This window comes from Arctopsyche grandis, chromosome 6 (genome assembly GCF_051622035.1).
Source record: "Arctopsyche grandis isolate Sample6627 chromosome 6, ASM5162203v2, whole genome shotgun sequence".
Taxonomy (NCBI): Eukaryota; Metazoa; Arthropoda; class Insecta; order Trichoptera; family Hydropsychidae; genus Arctopsyche; species Arctopsyche grandis.
Window position 1 is genome coordinate 23581485 of NC_135360.1, and position 18008 is coordinate 23599492.

General features: G+C 35.6%; 3 protein-coding genes and 1 long non-coding RNA gene across 6 annotated transcripts in view; 3 read left to right on the top strand and 1 right to left on the bottom strand.

The window, feature by feature from the left end:
- On the top strand, window positions 1–12874 carry LOC143912956 (endoplasmic reticulum metallopeptidase 1-like). Its single transcript, XM_077432423.1, has 18 exons — window positions 1–89; window positions 4168–4449; window positions 4518–4697; window positions 4770–4926; window positions 5002–5129; window positions 5209–5337; window positions 5411–5531; window positions 5610–5764; window positions 5843–5990; window positions 6199–6384; window positions 7988–8211; window positions 8299–8479; window positions 8558–8739; window positions 8821–8976; window positions 11506–11705; window positions 11784–11911; window positions 12000–12172; window positions 12245–12874. The coding sequence occupies exons 2-18, from the start codon at window positions 4183–4185 to the stop codon at window positions 12413–12415; spliced, it is 2886 nt and encodes a 961-aa protein (XP_077288549.1). The 5' UTR covers window positions 1–89; window positions 4168–4182; the 3' UTR covers window positions 12416–12874.
- Window positions 1–18008, top strand: part of LOC143912973 (uncharacterized) — a 131947-nt gene that overhangs the window by 4712 nt on the left and 109227 nt on the right. The gene's annotated exons all lie outside the window — the stretch shown is intronic.
- LOC143912967 (protein IMPACT-like) overlaps window positions 12688–18008 on the bottom strand; it is a 12913-nt gene continuing 7592 nt past the window's right edge. The window contains exons 3-8 of the mRNA XM_077432443.1: window positions 15450–15503; window positions 15135–15367; window positions 14907–15030; window positions 14722–14837; window positions 13158–13340; window positions 12688–13062 (exon numbers count right to left, since the gene is read on the bottom strand). Coding sequence (XP_077288569.1) covers window positions 12969–13062; window positions 13158–13340; window positions 14722–14837; window positions 14907–15030; window positions 15135–15367; window positions 15450–15470 — 771 coding nt within the window. The 5' untranslated portion in view covers window positions 15471–15503 and the 3' untranslated portion in view covers window positions 12688–12968. The remainder of the gene's footprint in view (window positions 13063–13157; window positions 13341–14721; window positions 14838–14906; window positions 15031–15134; window positions 15368–15449; window positions 15504–18008) is intronic.
- Window positions 17312–18008, top strand: part of LOC143912654 (uncharacterized) — a 22461-nt gene continuing 21764 nt past the window's right edge. Inside the window, exon 1 of the mRNA XM_077431950.1 lies at window positions 17312–17664. Within this exon, the coding sequence (XP_077288076.1) occupies window positions 17494–17664 (171 nt within the window). The 5' untranslated portion in view covers window positions 17312–17493. The remainder of the gene's footprint in view (window positions 17665–18008) is intronic.

The window sequence follows — 18008 nt, forward strand, 5'->3', positions numbered from 1 at the left end:
GGAGTACTTAAGATAGCCGTTTAACCGGTCATAATCGTGATTCCTCTAGTCGCTTTCACTGCTGTACATTGTCACTCCTTCGCTTAAAGGTATGTAATTTAAAAATAATCATTTATATTATAAAACGATCAAAAATTTTATATACAAATATAAACAATCCTATTCGAAACGTATAAAGTATCACAATAAATGTTTGGACCATATTATAAATTTTGGCTTAGTAAATCCAGTTGCCCAATTTGAAATTGTCAACAACATAATAGAATACAATATTCTTTCCCTACTTTTTTATTAGAAAAACCGCTTACTTCCTCATTATTATATAAATAAACTAAAATTGTGAATAACTTTAGTGTTTTCTACCTACGAAAAATTTATAAATACATACTTTAATGAAACATTCGAATAGTATTACTGAAAACTTTGGACTGGTCAGTTAGTAGCCGGACGTTCATTTTTAAAATAATCCATTGCTAACATTTCTAGTGCACTCGACAACGCAGACACATACATACATACATTAGGTAATGAAATACTATTTTCGTACTATAAATGTTTTGTATTCAATTTCCTCCGAGTGGATAAATGTTTGCTTAAAGAATTATCGATTTAAATTGAACACCTACACACTCATATAAAAAAAAAATCTACCGGTTTCAATTTAGTATGTGTTTGACCATCTGACCATAAGTTTAGCACATTAAACAAAAATGTGGTTTAGAAGCAGTAATAAAATATTCACAGTTGAAAACATTCCCAGCAATGAAGTCGAAATTAGGGTCTTTATAAAATAATCTAAATGTGATAAATTTCGTGCATGTATTAAAAACATATTTTTATAATTAATGTCTGTAACTTAATATTATATTACCATTTAATGAATATGTAATCATTTTTCAAATAAAAATCAAATGCATCGAGCCAAAATTATCTCAAGTATAATAACCCACTCAGTAGCCACTTCAGACGATATAAATTAAAACGGAAAAGAATACTAGATATGTATTATCAGTCTAACGATAGTAAAATTCAAAAAAAAATAGTATTGTTATTATATATAGAATTTTTACCGATGTATTGCAAAAAGTGTTCATATATGTATATTTGTATATAAAAAAAGGTGGTGAGGATTTAAAAATCTTATCTCGACGATGTTAGCATCGTCGATCAAATATTTGACAAGCTTAAACTCTGACATTTGTTAAAAAAATCGACGAATTTCCAAACTCACACGAAACCACTTAAAAATAATAAAAATCTTATTTTTTTATCAATGAATAGGTATGTTTAATATTGACACTTCGCCAAATATCAAACGTATCATTCAATAACTTCAGTGTAAAAACTAATATTGAGGTCGTATCTATATCTTTTAGTTTCAAATAAGTATTGATTTTTTATATACTATACAATATTTTTAAAATTATATCAAATCTATACAAAGTAACTCAATTTCAAACAAATTCTCATATTAACTTCACACAAATTCAACTTTATATAGTTAAAATAACATTTAGACAAATATAATTCAATGCAGAAATTCTTACAAGGCGCCAATTATATTATTTCATTCAAATTCAATGAAATAATATAATAATTCGTTATATAAAAAATAATCAATATGATATCGAAATATGTATACATGTGTATCTTACGGTTACATTGCAGTTTAAATATTTACTTTCAAACCCCCTCGCTTGTAAACTGTTCATATAACACAAGTAGCGCTATCAGTATTATGAAAGACGTATACATAATTACATATATTAACAATAAACCCCTTAATAAATAATAGTGTTAAAAAGTATGCATTTTCTAAAAATGATTTAATAATAAAGATTGAGCAACTTTTACATTGAAAAACCCTTCATTGCCGAATCACTAAGTATACTGGAAAAACCATATCGTTAATTTCTCACGAATATGTTTTGAAATGTCAACAAACAACGAGGTCTACAAGAAATCCATTAGATGAGTAATACAATATTTTCGTTCGCACAATTTGCGTCAAAACTATTTACATTTTAGGAAACTTGTCACTTGTACTCGTATTTGTGGAAACGTGGGTTTCCGATTGGCAATATTCGTCGCCCGCCGCTATCTAATCTTATCAATTATATAATTTATTTTCATCGGCAACAATATAGGCACTTATCCCAAAATAAAAATATTTCCTGGAAACCGAATTGAAAGACCGATGATTTTAATTCACATACATATCTGTACAGTAAAGCGAGCTATGCTTCAAAATTTTACTTTGCGATTGATTGATTGATTGATTAGTTCGTAGTAAAATTATCATACAATATTAGCGAATTATCGGGTCAATGTATCTATACGAAATCGACGATTACGTATTTCATAACCGTGTACGTTGAAATGCGTAATCACCTTGATTTAAAATCTGGAACATTTCTGATAAATTCATGTTATCGTTGATTTTAAATGTAACACAGTTTGGATTGTGGACCTTGAATCAAACATCAAATTTCATACTGGTCAAAATATTATTTTTTTATAAATTACATAAATACCTGTTTTTAGTCAGTACTTTTAAGGTTTATAAATAACACATTGTAAAATTTTCAACTCAAGATTTCCTTTCAGTCTTCTAATTTTTTGTGTGTACATATTATCTTCTGAAATTAAAAATTAATTTTAAACTAATTTTTATATTTTAAAATATTAAATTTACAATATAACATATATTTAAATACATACATACATACAGTCCGTAACAAATTAGTTTATTCATACACGAACTTCTGGTTTAAGTTTAAGTATTAACAGTCAAACGCTATTTTCAACTAGACTCATCAGTTGTCGCATGAAACTATTATTTGTCAAAACCTTTGTGACGTCAAAACGCCAAGTGTTTAAAAAGGAAATCCTACGGAAACTACATTGCTACAATTCCCGTTTCATAAAATAGAATAAGTATGATAAAATTTGAAATATATGCTAAAATCAAACCTCCACATTCGCTACAAAATGCTAAATTCAAAAATCACATTGCGAAAATCGAAAAAAATAGATGCTAAAATCACAGGTCTCTAGTTACTATATACGTATATATCAGGGTTGTGGAATTGGATCAAAATTTACCGACTCCAACTCTGACTTCGGCTTAATTTTATGATTCGACTCTTGACACCGACTCCTACTCGAAACTCCAACTGCAACTTGAACGATTTTAGTAAGATGGACTTTTCTTGCTAACGTATAAAATTATAAGTAGTAAAAATAATAAGGATATTCAAAATATAAATAATTTAAGGAATTTAAAAAATCAGTAAAAATTTATATGTAACCCAACTTATTGAATTATTGGTATTTAAATAGGTATAAATAAAAAGTAGGTACATTCATAATATATTTGTATGAATTATCATACAAATATATAATACAAACAAATCAATTTAATAAAAAAAAAGTATGAGACCGAGAAAACATCGGTTTTATTTATAATGTAATTTAAATTTATGATTTTTATAAAGAAATTATTAAAATTCAATTTATTAGTAGATTTACTTCAATAAAATCAGAGACTATAGTTGACGCATACCGTAATACTATTAATTAAAATAATAATAAAAAACGATCGGATAAGAGATATAAAAAATTACCACTTACACGAAAACCATGTGAACTGTATAAGAGGTATGTAAAAATGAGTCGGAGTTGGTTGATTTTTCCAACTCCAACTCCGGCTTCACATGCCCTGGTACATATGCACATACATATGTATAATTGGTGCTATAGAACCATTGTTAATTATTAATTATGAATCATTGTATTTTACTTAATTCCTTTCAATGAGACAAACATAAATATTTCAAAGTTCAACAATATAAAAATTATCAATTTATCTTTCTCTTTTCGATGAATTTAGTTTTATATTTTGGATCAATTGATTTATTGCATGCGATTTCAAACGACCGAAAATCGGATTAAGTAAACACGAAAATAATCATCTAACACATTATTGGCTTCCACATTACCAAAAAGCATCATATATAACTGGATAAAATTGGTCATTGTATGGATTTCCATTCATTTTTCCACTTCTAATCTACTTTTTCTATACATTCAATTAAGATTACGTTGATTAAATACACTTAATTAAGATTAACAATATTTAATGTCATCATGACATGTATATTTTAGAAGAAGTCCAAAATCATGCAAAGCGGTTCGTACGAGCTTTCTCCCATAGAGAAACCAGGCATAGATGAAATAGATACAAATGGCATCGAAAGAGCTCCAGTTGTGGAAGAAGCTTCGACAGAAGTCGACGAAGAAATCGCACATAAACGAGGGGAGTACCGTAACCCTCATTCTCTCGCTTGGTACTGGCCTGTGATTGTTTTACTATTAGGTTCCCTACTCTATTATCTCATACATCTTCAAGATCACTCGTTACCAACACCTATATCAGCCGATATAGCAGTAAGTACACAATAACAAAAATATGTTTAGCGAACTCGCAGATTCTAAGAATTTCGATCGACTTTTAGAGAAAAAATCCTGGATTATTCAGCGCAGAACGATCAAGGAACAGTCTCCGGAAGATATGCGATCTGGGTCCTAGAGTTGTTGGTGATATTGCCAACGAAGTGTATACGCCAAAAATAATAGAAGACGAAGTCAAAGAAGCCAGAGCCAATGCCCACACGTCTCAATCTATCTTGATGGAGGTAAAATTCGTATTGCCAAAACTGCACATTTTCATCGGAATCCGAGATTCTAACCAAATTTTACAATTTCAGAGGCAAAAGGGTAGTGGGGCTTACCACTTGGGCTTCAATCCATCGTTCACTAATGTTTACGACAATGTACAAAATGTTCTAGTCCTAGTTGAAGGCAGTGAAGGTGACCATAGCATTTTGGTCAACTGTCACTGGGATACTGTACCTCAAGTTGAAGGTTACTCAAACAAACAAACTTTCAAACTCTTGCATCGTTTAAATTATAACAATTTCTGACCGATAATTATTGCAGGTGCATCTGATGATGCTATATGTTGCGCCGTCATGCTGGAATTAATTCGAGTACTTTCAGTAGCTCCTAAACGTTTGAAACACAACGTCTTGTTCCTGTTCAACGGTGCTGAAGAAACTCCCCTACAAGTGAATTTCAATTTCAATACTTTTTTTTCTTAATACATATCTGATTTAATTAAAATACTTATAATTTTGATCACTTTAGGCTTCTCATTTATTCTTCCAACATCCATGGTCAAAGAAGGCTCGTCTTGTTTTAAATTTGGAAGCAGCTGGCTTAGGCGGAAGAGCAGTCCTCTTCCAATCTGGACCGAACAATGCTTGGCTCTTCAGAGTAAAACAAAACATATCTGAAATCAATGTGAATATTTTTTTTTAATATACTAAAATTCATAATTAATTTACAGTACTACGCAAAATATGCTCCTCATCCCCACGCTCTCGTCGTCGGCGAAGAACTCTTCCAGAATGGTTTCATTCCTTCTGATACAGATTTCAGGATATTCCGCGACTTTGGACAAATGCCTGGTATTACATATATAACAAGATTCATTATATTTATAACACATATATTTTACATGTACTCACGTTTTAACGTAAAACTAGGTTTGGATTTTGCATTCTGTCGCAATGGCTATGTATACCATACACACTATGACGCTGAAAAATATATACCGTTAGGAAGCCACCAGCATTTAGGTGATAATATTGCTGCTCTCCTTAAAAGTTTAGGACATGCACCTGAAATCAACGACATGGAGGTATATACATACATACATATCATTCAAATACTACAAAGTAAAGTTTTATGTTCATAAATAACTCTTTCAATTTTTTAGGCAAACGCTGCTGGCCAAGTTGTATTTTTTGATTATCTAGGATGGTTTATGGTAAGCTATTCTTATACAGCAAGCATTTTCCTCAATCTTTTTACGATTGCGCTAGCAATATTCAGCGTAGTCATCTTCATCGGACGACTCTTAAGATGTGAGACTCTTTGTTTGTATATAACGCTATTGTAATATTTAAAATTGTACATTAACTCATGTAAATAATTGCTCTTCTTGCTTAATACCTGTACTACACTACTTTCATTCTTTTGCACAAAGCTTTGCTTTAATCAAAGATGTACTCATTTATTAAATCTAAAATGACGAAAGGCAATCGAATGGATAGTAAGTCTCTGAATTTTTAGGGTCTTGGTTGCCTCAAAGTACAAATATTGTAGGAAAGAAGTTTGAAAAAATAGACATACCAACACTTGTAAGGAGAATGAACCCAAATAACCAGAGAACAAGAGAAGTAAATGTACAAAACACAACAACGTATGTAGAAACGGAAGATCCAAATAAAGATGCTAATGTACTTAAACAAGGAACAGGTAAACCTTTATGAACCTTCGCTTTTTGTAAATATTTTGAGATATTTTTTTATATAAAAAAAAATCAAATGCTGTATAAACAATTTATATTTACTATGAGACATTTGTCGATTTTTAAAAATGTATATTTCACTTGCAAGCCCGCACTTTTCCAATTGTACAATTTATAGTTTAATTATGCTGATTGAACTATATGTATATTTTTCTTTCACACTTTTTAACGCTCACAGCACTGCAATTAATCACATATTATGTATATATAAAAAATGTAAAAGCACTCAATTGGTGATAGTCAATACTCGTATGTTTACTTTTATGTTGCTTATATTATTATTTTAAAATTTATGATGTATAGGAAATGTCACGGACGACAAAACGGAAAATAAGGATGACAGCGAAAATCCTAGGTCAAAGGAAACAAGAAAATCGATTCATTATTTGAAATCTCCCAGTAAAATATTATTACTTTGTTTATTAGAATCATATTTATCTTTAGCAACTATCGCTCCTCAAACTTTCTTTTCTTCTTCTAAATATTTACATTTACATATAAAATCTATGTATGTATATATCTACAAATTGAAACATAATATATGTAACTTTCTATACATACTTCCTTATACTATATTCATATAATTTAATTCATTACATTATATTTATGGTTGTGGCTATTTGCAGGTACTATATCTGCGAATGATTGGCTATTTGCAGGTACTATATCTGCGAATGATTGGCTATTTGCAGGTACTATATCTCCGACAGACGCAAAGCCTTCTGCGCATGCGCGTGAACTGTCACTGTCAGCGTGTTTACTGTTAAAATTTTGTTTTAAACCTCTTAAAATTTAGTTCGAACTCGTAAAGTGACGTAGAGTAAAAAAATATAATCCAAATTAGTTAATATTATTAATTGTTAGAAAATTATTATCATATACAACGTATAATACTATGGGGGATGAACGAATGAGACGACTGGCATGTTAATGCACGTGTTTTATTTATGACAGCTGAAGGCAGAGTGAGTAGCTAGCTCCAAATACAATCGAGTTGGTCCCCACTCGCAGGAAGGTGACCAAACTCGACCATGTCGTATAGCGAGCCGCCACAATACCTACATACAAGTACAAGCCGCGAACTAGCTAAATTATATAAATCTATTATAATGTGGGAAATTTATTTGCCTCATGTATAATTAACGATTGATTAAACAAGTCTAGCATACATTAAATGTAAGAAATTATAATCGGATTATAAGTTCACGCGCATGCGCAGAAGGCTTTGCGCCGGTCGCAGATATAGTACCTATAAATAGCCAATAATTCGCAGATATAGTACCTGCAAATAGCCACAACCTATATTTATTCAAAATTTCTTCTGCACACTTCATCCCACTTTAAATTACATAACGGCTATGGTAAAATTATATGCATACTCACTTTATTCTCTAATAATCAATGTTTGAATTTGATATTTCTACGCAGCTTCAACCTATTTCATTTTTTCTTGAACGTCTATTTTTACTATGCTTATTCTCTCGCTGTCTCTGTTAAACTAATAATACTGAAACACTTAAAAATCAAATTAAAATATAAAACATTCATTAGGGGCTGTGTTGATCGAATTTACGATCGCAGTCGCCGCACAAGTAGCCGGCATGGGTGCCGCGATGGCTGTCGGATCGACAATATCAGCAATAATAGACACAGCAGCGTCATTGGCGATGCCATGGTACTCCAATGTTTGGCTCATCTTCCCCTTGTACTGGCTTCCATGTGCTGCCGCCTACGCACTCGTACCACACTTAGTAAACATGTGGAGAGCAGAAAAGGTACATCCAAACTGAACATCACTACATATGTATATAAACGCTAATAGATTTTCATTCGGCTTTTATTATATTTAATATTATGTACAGAGAGGTTTATCACTGGCAACGACCACCCAAATGAATCTGATCGCAGCCATGATACCGTGGATTTTTATTATGTTTGTGATGACATGCCAAGGTACACGATCCGCTTCGGTTTTCTTACTTCCCGTACTGTGCGGTGGTATAGCGCATTTGGTCATACAATTGACTCCTTTATATGTATCTGGTATGTACGATGCACATGTAAAATGATTGAATATGTTCCAAATATCAAAATTTATTAATTCGTCTATGCATATTTTAGTTCACAAGTGGATTTGGGTATACCTGTTGATACATATACCGTCGCTCTTATTCACTATGTATTTGATGCTCATTGGGTACATGTTCTTGATACCGGTCATGGCCCGTTCGGGAACGATCAACAGTGATGTTTACATAGGATTCGTCTCTTCTTTGTTGTGTCTATATGTGACCAGTTTTATAGTAAGATTATTTGCATGTTTCTTATTATTATTATGTAATTGAAAAAACTATGTTTAATCTACATACGTATTACACTTACAGATGCCGTTGATGAATCTCGTGAGAAAGCAGACTGTCATTCTATCATTCCTTGCGACATTCTGCGCAACAATGATAATAATTACATTGTCGTCGTCCGTTGGTTTTCCTTATAGAGCTGGCCCCAATGAACCCGCACTACAAAGATACTGGATCATGGTAAGGCAAACTTATACGGGTCTACCTCACGGGACCGAAAGTGAAACGCCCGTAAACGCAAATATCGGAAGGCAAAGATCGAAAATCGAAAGATCTCAAGTCGAAAGATTAAATACAAGGGTCTCTCTCCCCGTCGTATATACTCACTTAATTTGCGCGAGCAGGATACAACAGGCACAAGAGGAACAGGCTTTTCCTCCCGTATTCTGCGCGCGCACATTAAACAAGGCTGTATGACAAAAAGAGAGATAATTTCACCGCATGCCATTCATATATATTATATATACATAGTACCGTTTGCCATGCACCCTTTTTTTTTGATCTTTCGACTTAAGATCTGTCGATTTTCGATCTTTGCGTTTTCGGGCGTTTCACTTTCGGTCCCGTGAGGGATATATATATATATATACTAGCTGTATTACCCGGCTTCGCTCAGTGTTTATAATATAAACCGCTTAAACATGACTAAGCTAATTTAATTAAAAAAAAAAAAAAATTAAAAAAAAATTTAAAAATTTAAAAAATAAAATAAAAAAAAAATAAAAAAAAAATCAAAAAAAAAAATAAAAAAAAAAATAAAAAAAAAATCAAAAAAAAAATCAAAAAAAAATAAAAAAAAATCAAAAAAAATTTTTTTAAAAATCAAAAAAAAAATCAAATTTTTTTTTGCCTTCTAGGGCTTCGCCCTCGGCGCCCCCCTGAGCCTTTGCCTTCTAGGGCTTCGCCCCTCCACGCCCCATGAGCAATTGCCGTTTAGGGCTTCGCCCCCATGATCAGTTGCCTTTTAGGGCTTCGCCCCTCCGCGCCCCCATGATTAAAAGCCGTCTAGGGCTTCGCCCCCCTAAGTTAATGCCTTTTAGGGCTTCGCCCCCCGCGCCCCAAAGATTAATTGCCGTTTAGGGCTTCGCCCCCCTTAGTTAATGCCTTTTAGGGCTTCGCCCCTCCGCACCCCCATGATTAAATGCCGTCTAGGGCTTCGCCCCCCTTAGTTAATGCCTTTTAGGGCTTCGCCCCCCGCGCCCCCAAGATTAATTGCCGTTTAGGGCTTCGCCCCCCTTAGTTAATGCCTTTTAGGGCTTCGCCCCTCCGCGCCCCCATGATTAAATGCCGTCTAAGGCTTCGCCCCCATGATCAGTTGCCTTTTAGGGCTTCGCCCCCCGCGCCCCCAAGATTAATTGCCGTTTAGGGCTTCGCCCCCCTTAGTTAATGCCTTTTAGGGCTTCGCCCCTCCGCGCCCCCATGATTAAATGCCGTCTAAGGCTTCGCCCCCATGATCAGTTGCCTTTTAGGGCTTCGCCCCTCCGCGCCCCCATGATTAATTGCCGTCTAGGGCTTCGCCCCCCTTAGTTAATGCCTATTAGGGCTTGCGCCCCATGAGGCTGGGCCCCCCGGGCCCCCTTCGGGGCCCCACGGGGCTGCGCCCCTTGTGGCGCCCCCTTTTGAGCCCCATGGGGTTGCGCCCCATGAGGCTGGGCCCCCCGGGCCCCCTTCGGGGCCCCACGGGGCTGCGCCCCTTGTGGCGCCCCCTTTTGAGCCCCATGGGGCTGCGCCCCATGAGGCTGGGCCCCCCGCGCCCCCTTCGGGGCTTCACGGGGCTGCGCCCCTTGTGGCACCCCCTTTTGAGCCCCATGGGGCTGCGCCCCATGAGGCTAGGCCCGCCGGGCCCCCACGGGGCTGCGCCCCTTGTGGCGCCCCCTTTTGAGCCCCATGGGGCTGCGCCCCATGAGGCTGGGCCCCCCGGGCCCCCTTCGGGGCCCCACGGGGCTGCGCCCCTTGTGGCGCCCCCTTTTGAGCCCCATGGGGCTGCGCCCCATGAGGCTGGGCCCCCCGGGCCCCCTTCGGGGCCCCACGGGGCTGCGCCCCTTGTGGCGCCCCCTTTTGAGCCTCATGGGGCTGCGCCCCATGAGGCTGGGCCCCCCGGGCCCCCTTCGGGGCCCCACGGGGCTGCGCCCCTTGTGGCGCCCCCTTTTGAGCCCCATGGGGCTGTGCCCCATGAGGCTCGGCCCCCCGGGCCCCCTTCGGGGCCCCACGGGGCTGTGCCCCTGTTGGCGCCCCCTTTTGAGCCCCATGAGGCTGGGGCCCCACGGGGCTGTGCCCCTTGTAGCGCCCCCTTTTGAGCCCCATGGGGCTGCGCCCCATGAGGCTGAGCCTCCCGGGCCCCCTTCGGGGCCCCACGGGGCTGCGCCCCTTGTGGCGCCCCCTTTTGAGCCCCATGGGGCTGCGCCCCATGAGGCTGGGGCCCCACGGGGCTGCGCCCCCCGGGCCCCCTTCGGGGCTGCGCCCCTTGTGGCGCCCCTGGCGGGGCCCCATGAAGCTACTCGCCTTGCGCCCCCGCGGGGGTGAATCCATTGAAACGAAAAAAAAAATCGGCGCCCATGGATCGAAAAAAAAAAAATCGAATCACGTGTTCGATGACGTCACCGATCTACGGACGACGACGACGACGAAAACCAAGGATACATACATACATACAAAGTCTCTTTCCAAATTATAGATTAGATATATTCCAATCATTCAATTAACTTTCAGCATTCGGACCGTCAATTCTTCAATGAATCTCAAATTATGAGAAAACGTGAAACTGGGTATTTCGTATTGAATTTGGACCGTAACAGCCCCCGCACCATACCGTTGAAAGACAAAAAAGCCGTTATGCCACTTAGGAAAGATTGTCAAGATGAACTTTACTGTGGATTACCCTTGTACATGACCAGAATGATTCCTCTTAGGTAACTAATTTGAAACATGCATTCTGCCGTAAAATATCAATCACTTAAGGTTTCTTTATAATATATTTTTAATTTCAGTGCCGCTAGCAGTTGGATTCCGGCACTACCACCGAGCCAGCCATTCGATACCGAATTAATATTAAAAAACCGATGCACATCCACTCCAAACATCAATACAAAATGTGATTTGGAATTAGTATTGAAAGGTAATGCTAATTTTATTTAAACATACATACATAACATAAAAATAAATTATTTACTATTATATTACTTTTTATATATATACATATATAGGGCCAGACCGTATGACACTTACGTTTGCACCTCGAGAAGGAGCAAAGCTTGTTTCCTGGAGTGTGCCGTCACCAATTCGTCCATCAGGAGAATGGAAAGGAAGACCATCTTATTACATGCATATCGTTCGGGGAGAACGGAATGGGGATTACTATGTTAATTTGACATTTGAAGTTAGTTCTTTTTTGACTTTCTAATATACATATGTGTGTGCATAATTTTCTTAATACTTCTTAAAATTTCAGGTCACTTCTGAGCAAAAAGCTGGAAAGCCAATTTTGGATATAGGATTAGCAGGAAACCATATCCATTATGAAAAAGATAGAACAAAACAATTCCAAGAGTTCCTCGATAGTTTCCCCGACTGGACAATGATGACTGGTTGGATAAGCGCGTACAAAGCCTATGTGTTTTAAGCATACGTATTTGAATCGAATGAACATGTATGAATTTCGAATGATTATATTTGAGTGTTTTAGATAGTCAAGACAAAAAAAAATAGTTGTGTTTTATTATGAACATTTCTGCTACTATTCATCATTATTTTTAAGTCATTATTTTGATACATTGCAAGTGATCTCAAACATTGTACATTAATGTTACCATCTTACATATACAATGCTTACAACACCAAATCATTGTAAAAGCATTTCGACATTTTTTCCTGTTATTTTTTTTTTGTTTTTTTGTACTAGTTAATAAATAATAAAATTAAGTTTTCAGTAAATAAAAATACATCTTTTTAAAATAAATTACCTTGTCATTTAATTTTCACTCGTCGAAAGTATCGTCTCACAGAATATTGTACCATTTTTAAGTATGAAATATATACATGTACACAGTTTTATGAATAATAAAGTAACATTTAAAATATGAAAATGTGCCGTCGATGAAATATTTATATATGTATGTACATATTATACAAATTTAAATTATATATTGCACTCATTGATATTAATTACTTAAATATCATTGGTTTATCATGCCTGCTTGAACGAGCGCTTGGCGTGCAGCATTATTAATATGTCGAAACCGATTTGAACCCAAAAGAATTCCACCATACCTACCAAACAAACCAAACTCAATAATGTTAATTTAAACAACTTGTAGTATATTCATTGCATATACATAGAAGCTAAAAAAAAAAATTAAACTTACCATCTAGAAACGACAACTATGACATTATTCAAATTAAGCAATTCCAAAAGATGAAGCAACCGAGAACCGGCTGCTTTTTCACCATCGTCGTCGTAATCTCTATGTGTACCAAAACGCCAAGCTAAAATGTTGTGAGTCGCCTCAGCTATTTTGGGTTCCTTTTTCAATGTATTAAGAACGACTCTAAAACAAAATGAAAAACATAATATGGTACAGCAACAATGAATTTTATTATATGTAGTCAATCAGGGCCGCGCCTAGGAGTTCAGCCGTCTGTGTACAAACTTAAAGCGGCCGCTCTTTAATTTTATAAGCATTTGTATAAATCATATGAATTCAGGGTAGTGTTGAAAATTATAATAACAATAAAAATTAACCAGAAAACCAAAATGTTTAGTTCTGAACAGGACCAGACGACAATAGAGACTGAAAGTTTTCTAGATCATTCATGAAATATTATTTTTACCCCCAATCCCACATCTATAACACTGTTCTTTCGATGACCAACCAATACTAAACATCCTTGAATAGAATAGAACTCTATGCGGACGGAAGCTATCCCGTTATTTCCCCGAATTCTAGTTTGGGTGTGTTACAAGTTTACAACAAGACACAAATATAAGACAAGCTTAATGCATTTAAAAAAAGTACGATGTCTCGTTTTATATTTTTTGAGGAATATAATTTTTACGACTCTCTGTTCTTTCGGCCGCCTTAACACAATGGTGGCCGCTGACTCATATTTGTATCATGCTGGGTGCACAACGCTTAGTGGCCGCTGGTACATATATGATTTACGACTGCACGAACTGTTTCAGTCCGCTGATATTTATTCATTTTATTTATTTTTATTTAATTTATACCAGGAAGGCCTAACAGGTAAACCCAATGCGCCTTCCTGACCAAAGACAATTATATAAACATATATTTACACCATCCATATATACACAAATACTTACACGTGTACACAAATACACATACATACATACATAAACATAAAAATACACATATATACATATACATATACATACATACACACCTACACATAATATATTCACATATACATATATATATATATACACACACATACATACACATAAATAAAGATAAATTACTCATATATATAAAAATAAAAAATAGCATACATATGTATATAAATAAAGATAAAACCAACATACATACACATTATGCTAAACAATAATATTACAAAATGAAAACAACATGTGCAAATATGTAGCTAGATATATTTTTGTATCATGTTTGCGTCAATTGTTTGTGGCCGATAATACAATTATGTATCACGTTTTCGTTTATGACGAAAACGAAAACGTGATACAAATATATATCAGCGGACTGAAAAATATATTCTGCACGAAAAATATATTCGCGCAGTCGTGAATCATATATGTATCAGCGGCCAGGAAGCGTTGTGCACCCAACATGATACAAATATGAGTCAGCGGCCGCCATAGTGTTAATATTTCAGCGGCCTGTTTCCGTTGCACACATTTGTACATGTGGTAGGCGCGGCCCTGTAGTCAATATTATATAATTTGACACTTACTTTACCTGTTCCTCACATCGCAAAACAGCGACATGAGCCTGAAAATAACTTTTTCTATCTTCTATCGTTTCACCGTGTATAATTAAAGGACATTCAACAGACTCTTCAAATAATACCTGAATCAAAATAAATTCAAATTATTTCAGGACAAAGCATATTAAAAAAATTTTCAATTAATGTCTCACAATCGATTCAGGCGTCTGTAAAACTGCAGAATGTCCAGGCACATTTACATCTGGTTCATAAATTCCAATCATCTCTCGTACCTTTTCGATACATTGAAACAACATAATCTCTCCTAAGTTTTCTCTAAAATTGTAACAAAACTTTTTAAAAAAATAATTTGAATAAAGACTCCAAACAATGCACAAAATGTTACTTTACAATTGTTTGGCATTAAAACTTTTACATACGCAAATACTTCATTTAAAGCTTTATATATTTTTTCCTTTTCGTCTTTATTCAAAGTCGGCGCTGACATTTCAAAGATCGGCGGTGCCTTAGATGGATAATCTTTAGGAATTGTAAAACATAAATTAACGATTGTAGTTCCGTGTGATATTTCTATGCTGTGTCCTCTTTCACCGCCACTACCCATATTCCAATCTGACCCATATATAGCATTAAGAGTTTCCATTTCATCTGCCTGTAAAGAATTAGCACGAATATTTCAAATTATAAGATATTATTTGTCAATACATAATTTTAAAAATAATATTTAAATATACCTGTTTCGCTATATCGTCCATTGTGCAATGTTGTAAAGTTGGAAATATTATAACCTCAAATAATAATAAAAAAACAATCACATCTACTTGCAAAACAAAATTGCGATAATTTTCACGTCAGAATAGTTGAAAAATTGGACTCGTAAAATATATTTTGCCGATAGTACAAATACGAAACAAAAACAGCAAAACACATTTCAAGAAGGCGCCACGGAATGCCAGATGGTATGTATTTGACAATTGTCATAACGCAACAATAATATGTGCATACCTACATATAGGGGAATTATCTATTTCCATCGCACAGCCGGTTCGGTGATTATTGGTCACAAAGCGCTCGCCCAAAAGTCACTAAAATCTATATAACGGAACATCTGGCAGCCCAAGAGTCCATCATACTAACGAGAACTCGAGTGCCAAATATTCCGTATTCGCGATTTTCATGGTAAAAATTGTCTTTTGGGCGATCGCAATGTGACTAATAATCCAATTACCGCACAGTCTTAGGACCCAAACGCACTTGCGATTTTCTGTCGTGCGATCACCTAGCCGCAAAAATAGTATCTACTAAAAATTATTATTTTGAATAAAAATATTGTAACGTAGAGATTAGGTGGGTGGCGCTCGTGGACCGATGACTTACGAGCGCTAGTCACCTGATCTCTCATTCGCGCCAAAATGACCTCGCCGTATGATTGAGCCATATGCAACGGCCAATGGGATCGCCCCACTCATCGACCAATAGTTTAAATGTGTATGTATGTATGTGTGTTGTGCCCAACGGGTATAAATATGGGGCGCTCTCAGCCTGAAAACGAATAAACACCTTCTACAACCCTCCTGCGTCTTTCTCTCCGATTCTGGAAGCCCCCTCTTCACGCCCACGCAACAATATCAATAATTTTATTTTACTACCGCCATCTATGTTTAAAACTAATAAACAAACGGTGGATAAACGTCAACGACTGTCTCGCCGGGCAGATTTAAAACGCGTCTTACATGATATTTTTGCACCATCGTAATGGCGGAGGATCCATTTACTTATATTGATGACCAAAATGAGCAATATGGCAAAGTATGAAAACGATCGAATAAGAGGCAAACTTTTTCCTGAATTATAATCGTAAGTGAAACGTAAAGGAGGTAAGTAATAATAATAAAAAGATGCAACTGGCCTCTACGAACAACGTGATTGTCGCAGAATAAAATGCGTCATATAGACAAGTATAACCCGCGCTTACAGATATACGTTCCTCGGGTGGTATAGACTTCCTCCATTTCGTGTATTTATACCTATATACTATTCTAGATTAAAATATATATGTAATAATTCATCAAAGTTCTTAATACTCATTCTATAGAAATCGAAAATTTTCTTGGGAAGACTTAAATCAAATCTAGCTGAATTTTATGAAATACTTCTTTTTGAAGCCTCTGTTTATGAAGTTTTTTACGCTTTTCTTTTACTTTTAAGCGCAAAAACACAACGCGTTTCTGTAAAATCCATTTTGAAACTGATAAAGTTCCGGCTGTTTAGTCGCAAGTGCGTGCACCGTAATATTTTTTTGCGATTGTTTCTGTCGCGCGAAAAAATGATCGCGCGACAGAAAATCGCAAGGCACTAGACCTTATGCAGCATTCTAGCGTTTAATGTCTAAGTTTCGCATTCATACATTATCACTAGCAAGGCATATTGATCGAAAATCTTTTTATTCGGGCACAGAGTATGTATTAATTCTATTATTCAATAAAAATATATGTATTAAGTGTGAATTAGGATTTATTAAGTACCGATAAGAAAATATTAATAAGTACTTAATTTTTGCGTAACAAACAAAATCAATAATTATATCAAACGCGATGACAGGAGCTTAAATATAACTCGAGATAACTTGTCTCGTATATCTATGATACTATAATTAGTATCCAACTGTTCTTCGCCTGAACTACATATATTATATAGTCTACTTTACATTACATCCAAAAAAGTGTTTCTGTTTTGTTTGTTTTTCTGTTTGTTATCAGTTTCGCTCATCTTCACAACATGTACAGTGATAATAGCAGTGATACTAAAGTGAAACTAAAAAAAGATCACGATCGCAATTTGATATCATGGTGGTGGCCGATAATTGTATTGGCATCATCCTGTCTTATTTTCTACTTAATCCATCTTCAAGATCATGTACTTCCACCAGTTGTAACCATTAGGGAATCGGCACGTATTTTTATTTTATTTCATTGTTCTAATACTTTTTATGATGTCAGTAGATACGAATTTCATTACTCACAACGTAAACTTCCAAAACAGAGATTATGATATTATTTACAATCTTACATTGTGGATTATACTAATCTGCCACATTTTATATCCATTTATAATTCTTGAAAAATTTATTACCTTCAGCACAAGGTCCAGGAAAACATAGTCATAGTCAAGACCGATATTTTTTAATAAAAATTATTATTTTTATCAATATTGTAAATACTATAAATTAAAATTGATAAATCATACATTTTAAGATAATTATCTAAGGTCAAAAAGTTATCAGTCAAAATGAT

Bases quoted from the DNA above. Each gene is read 5' to 3' on its own strand.
- LOC143912956 (XM_077432423.1), top strand. From the start codon at position 4,183: ATGCAAAGCGGTTCGTACGAGCTTTCTCCCATAGAGAAACCAGGCATA. The intron at 4,698-4,769 runs GTAAAATTCGTA...TTACAATTTCAG, and splicing joins CTCAATCTATCTTGATGGAG to AGGCAAAAGGGTAGTGGGGC. The intron at 5,765-5,842 runs GTATATACATAC...TCAATTTTTTAG, and splicing joins CTGAAATCAACGACATGGAG to GCAAACGCTGCTGGCCAAGT.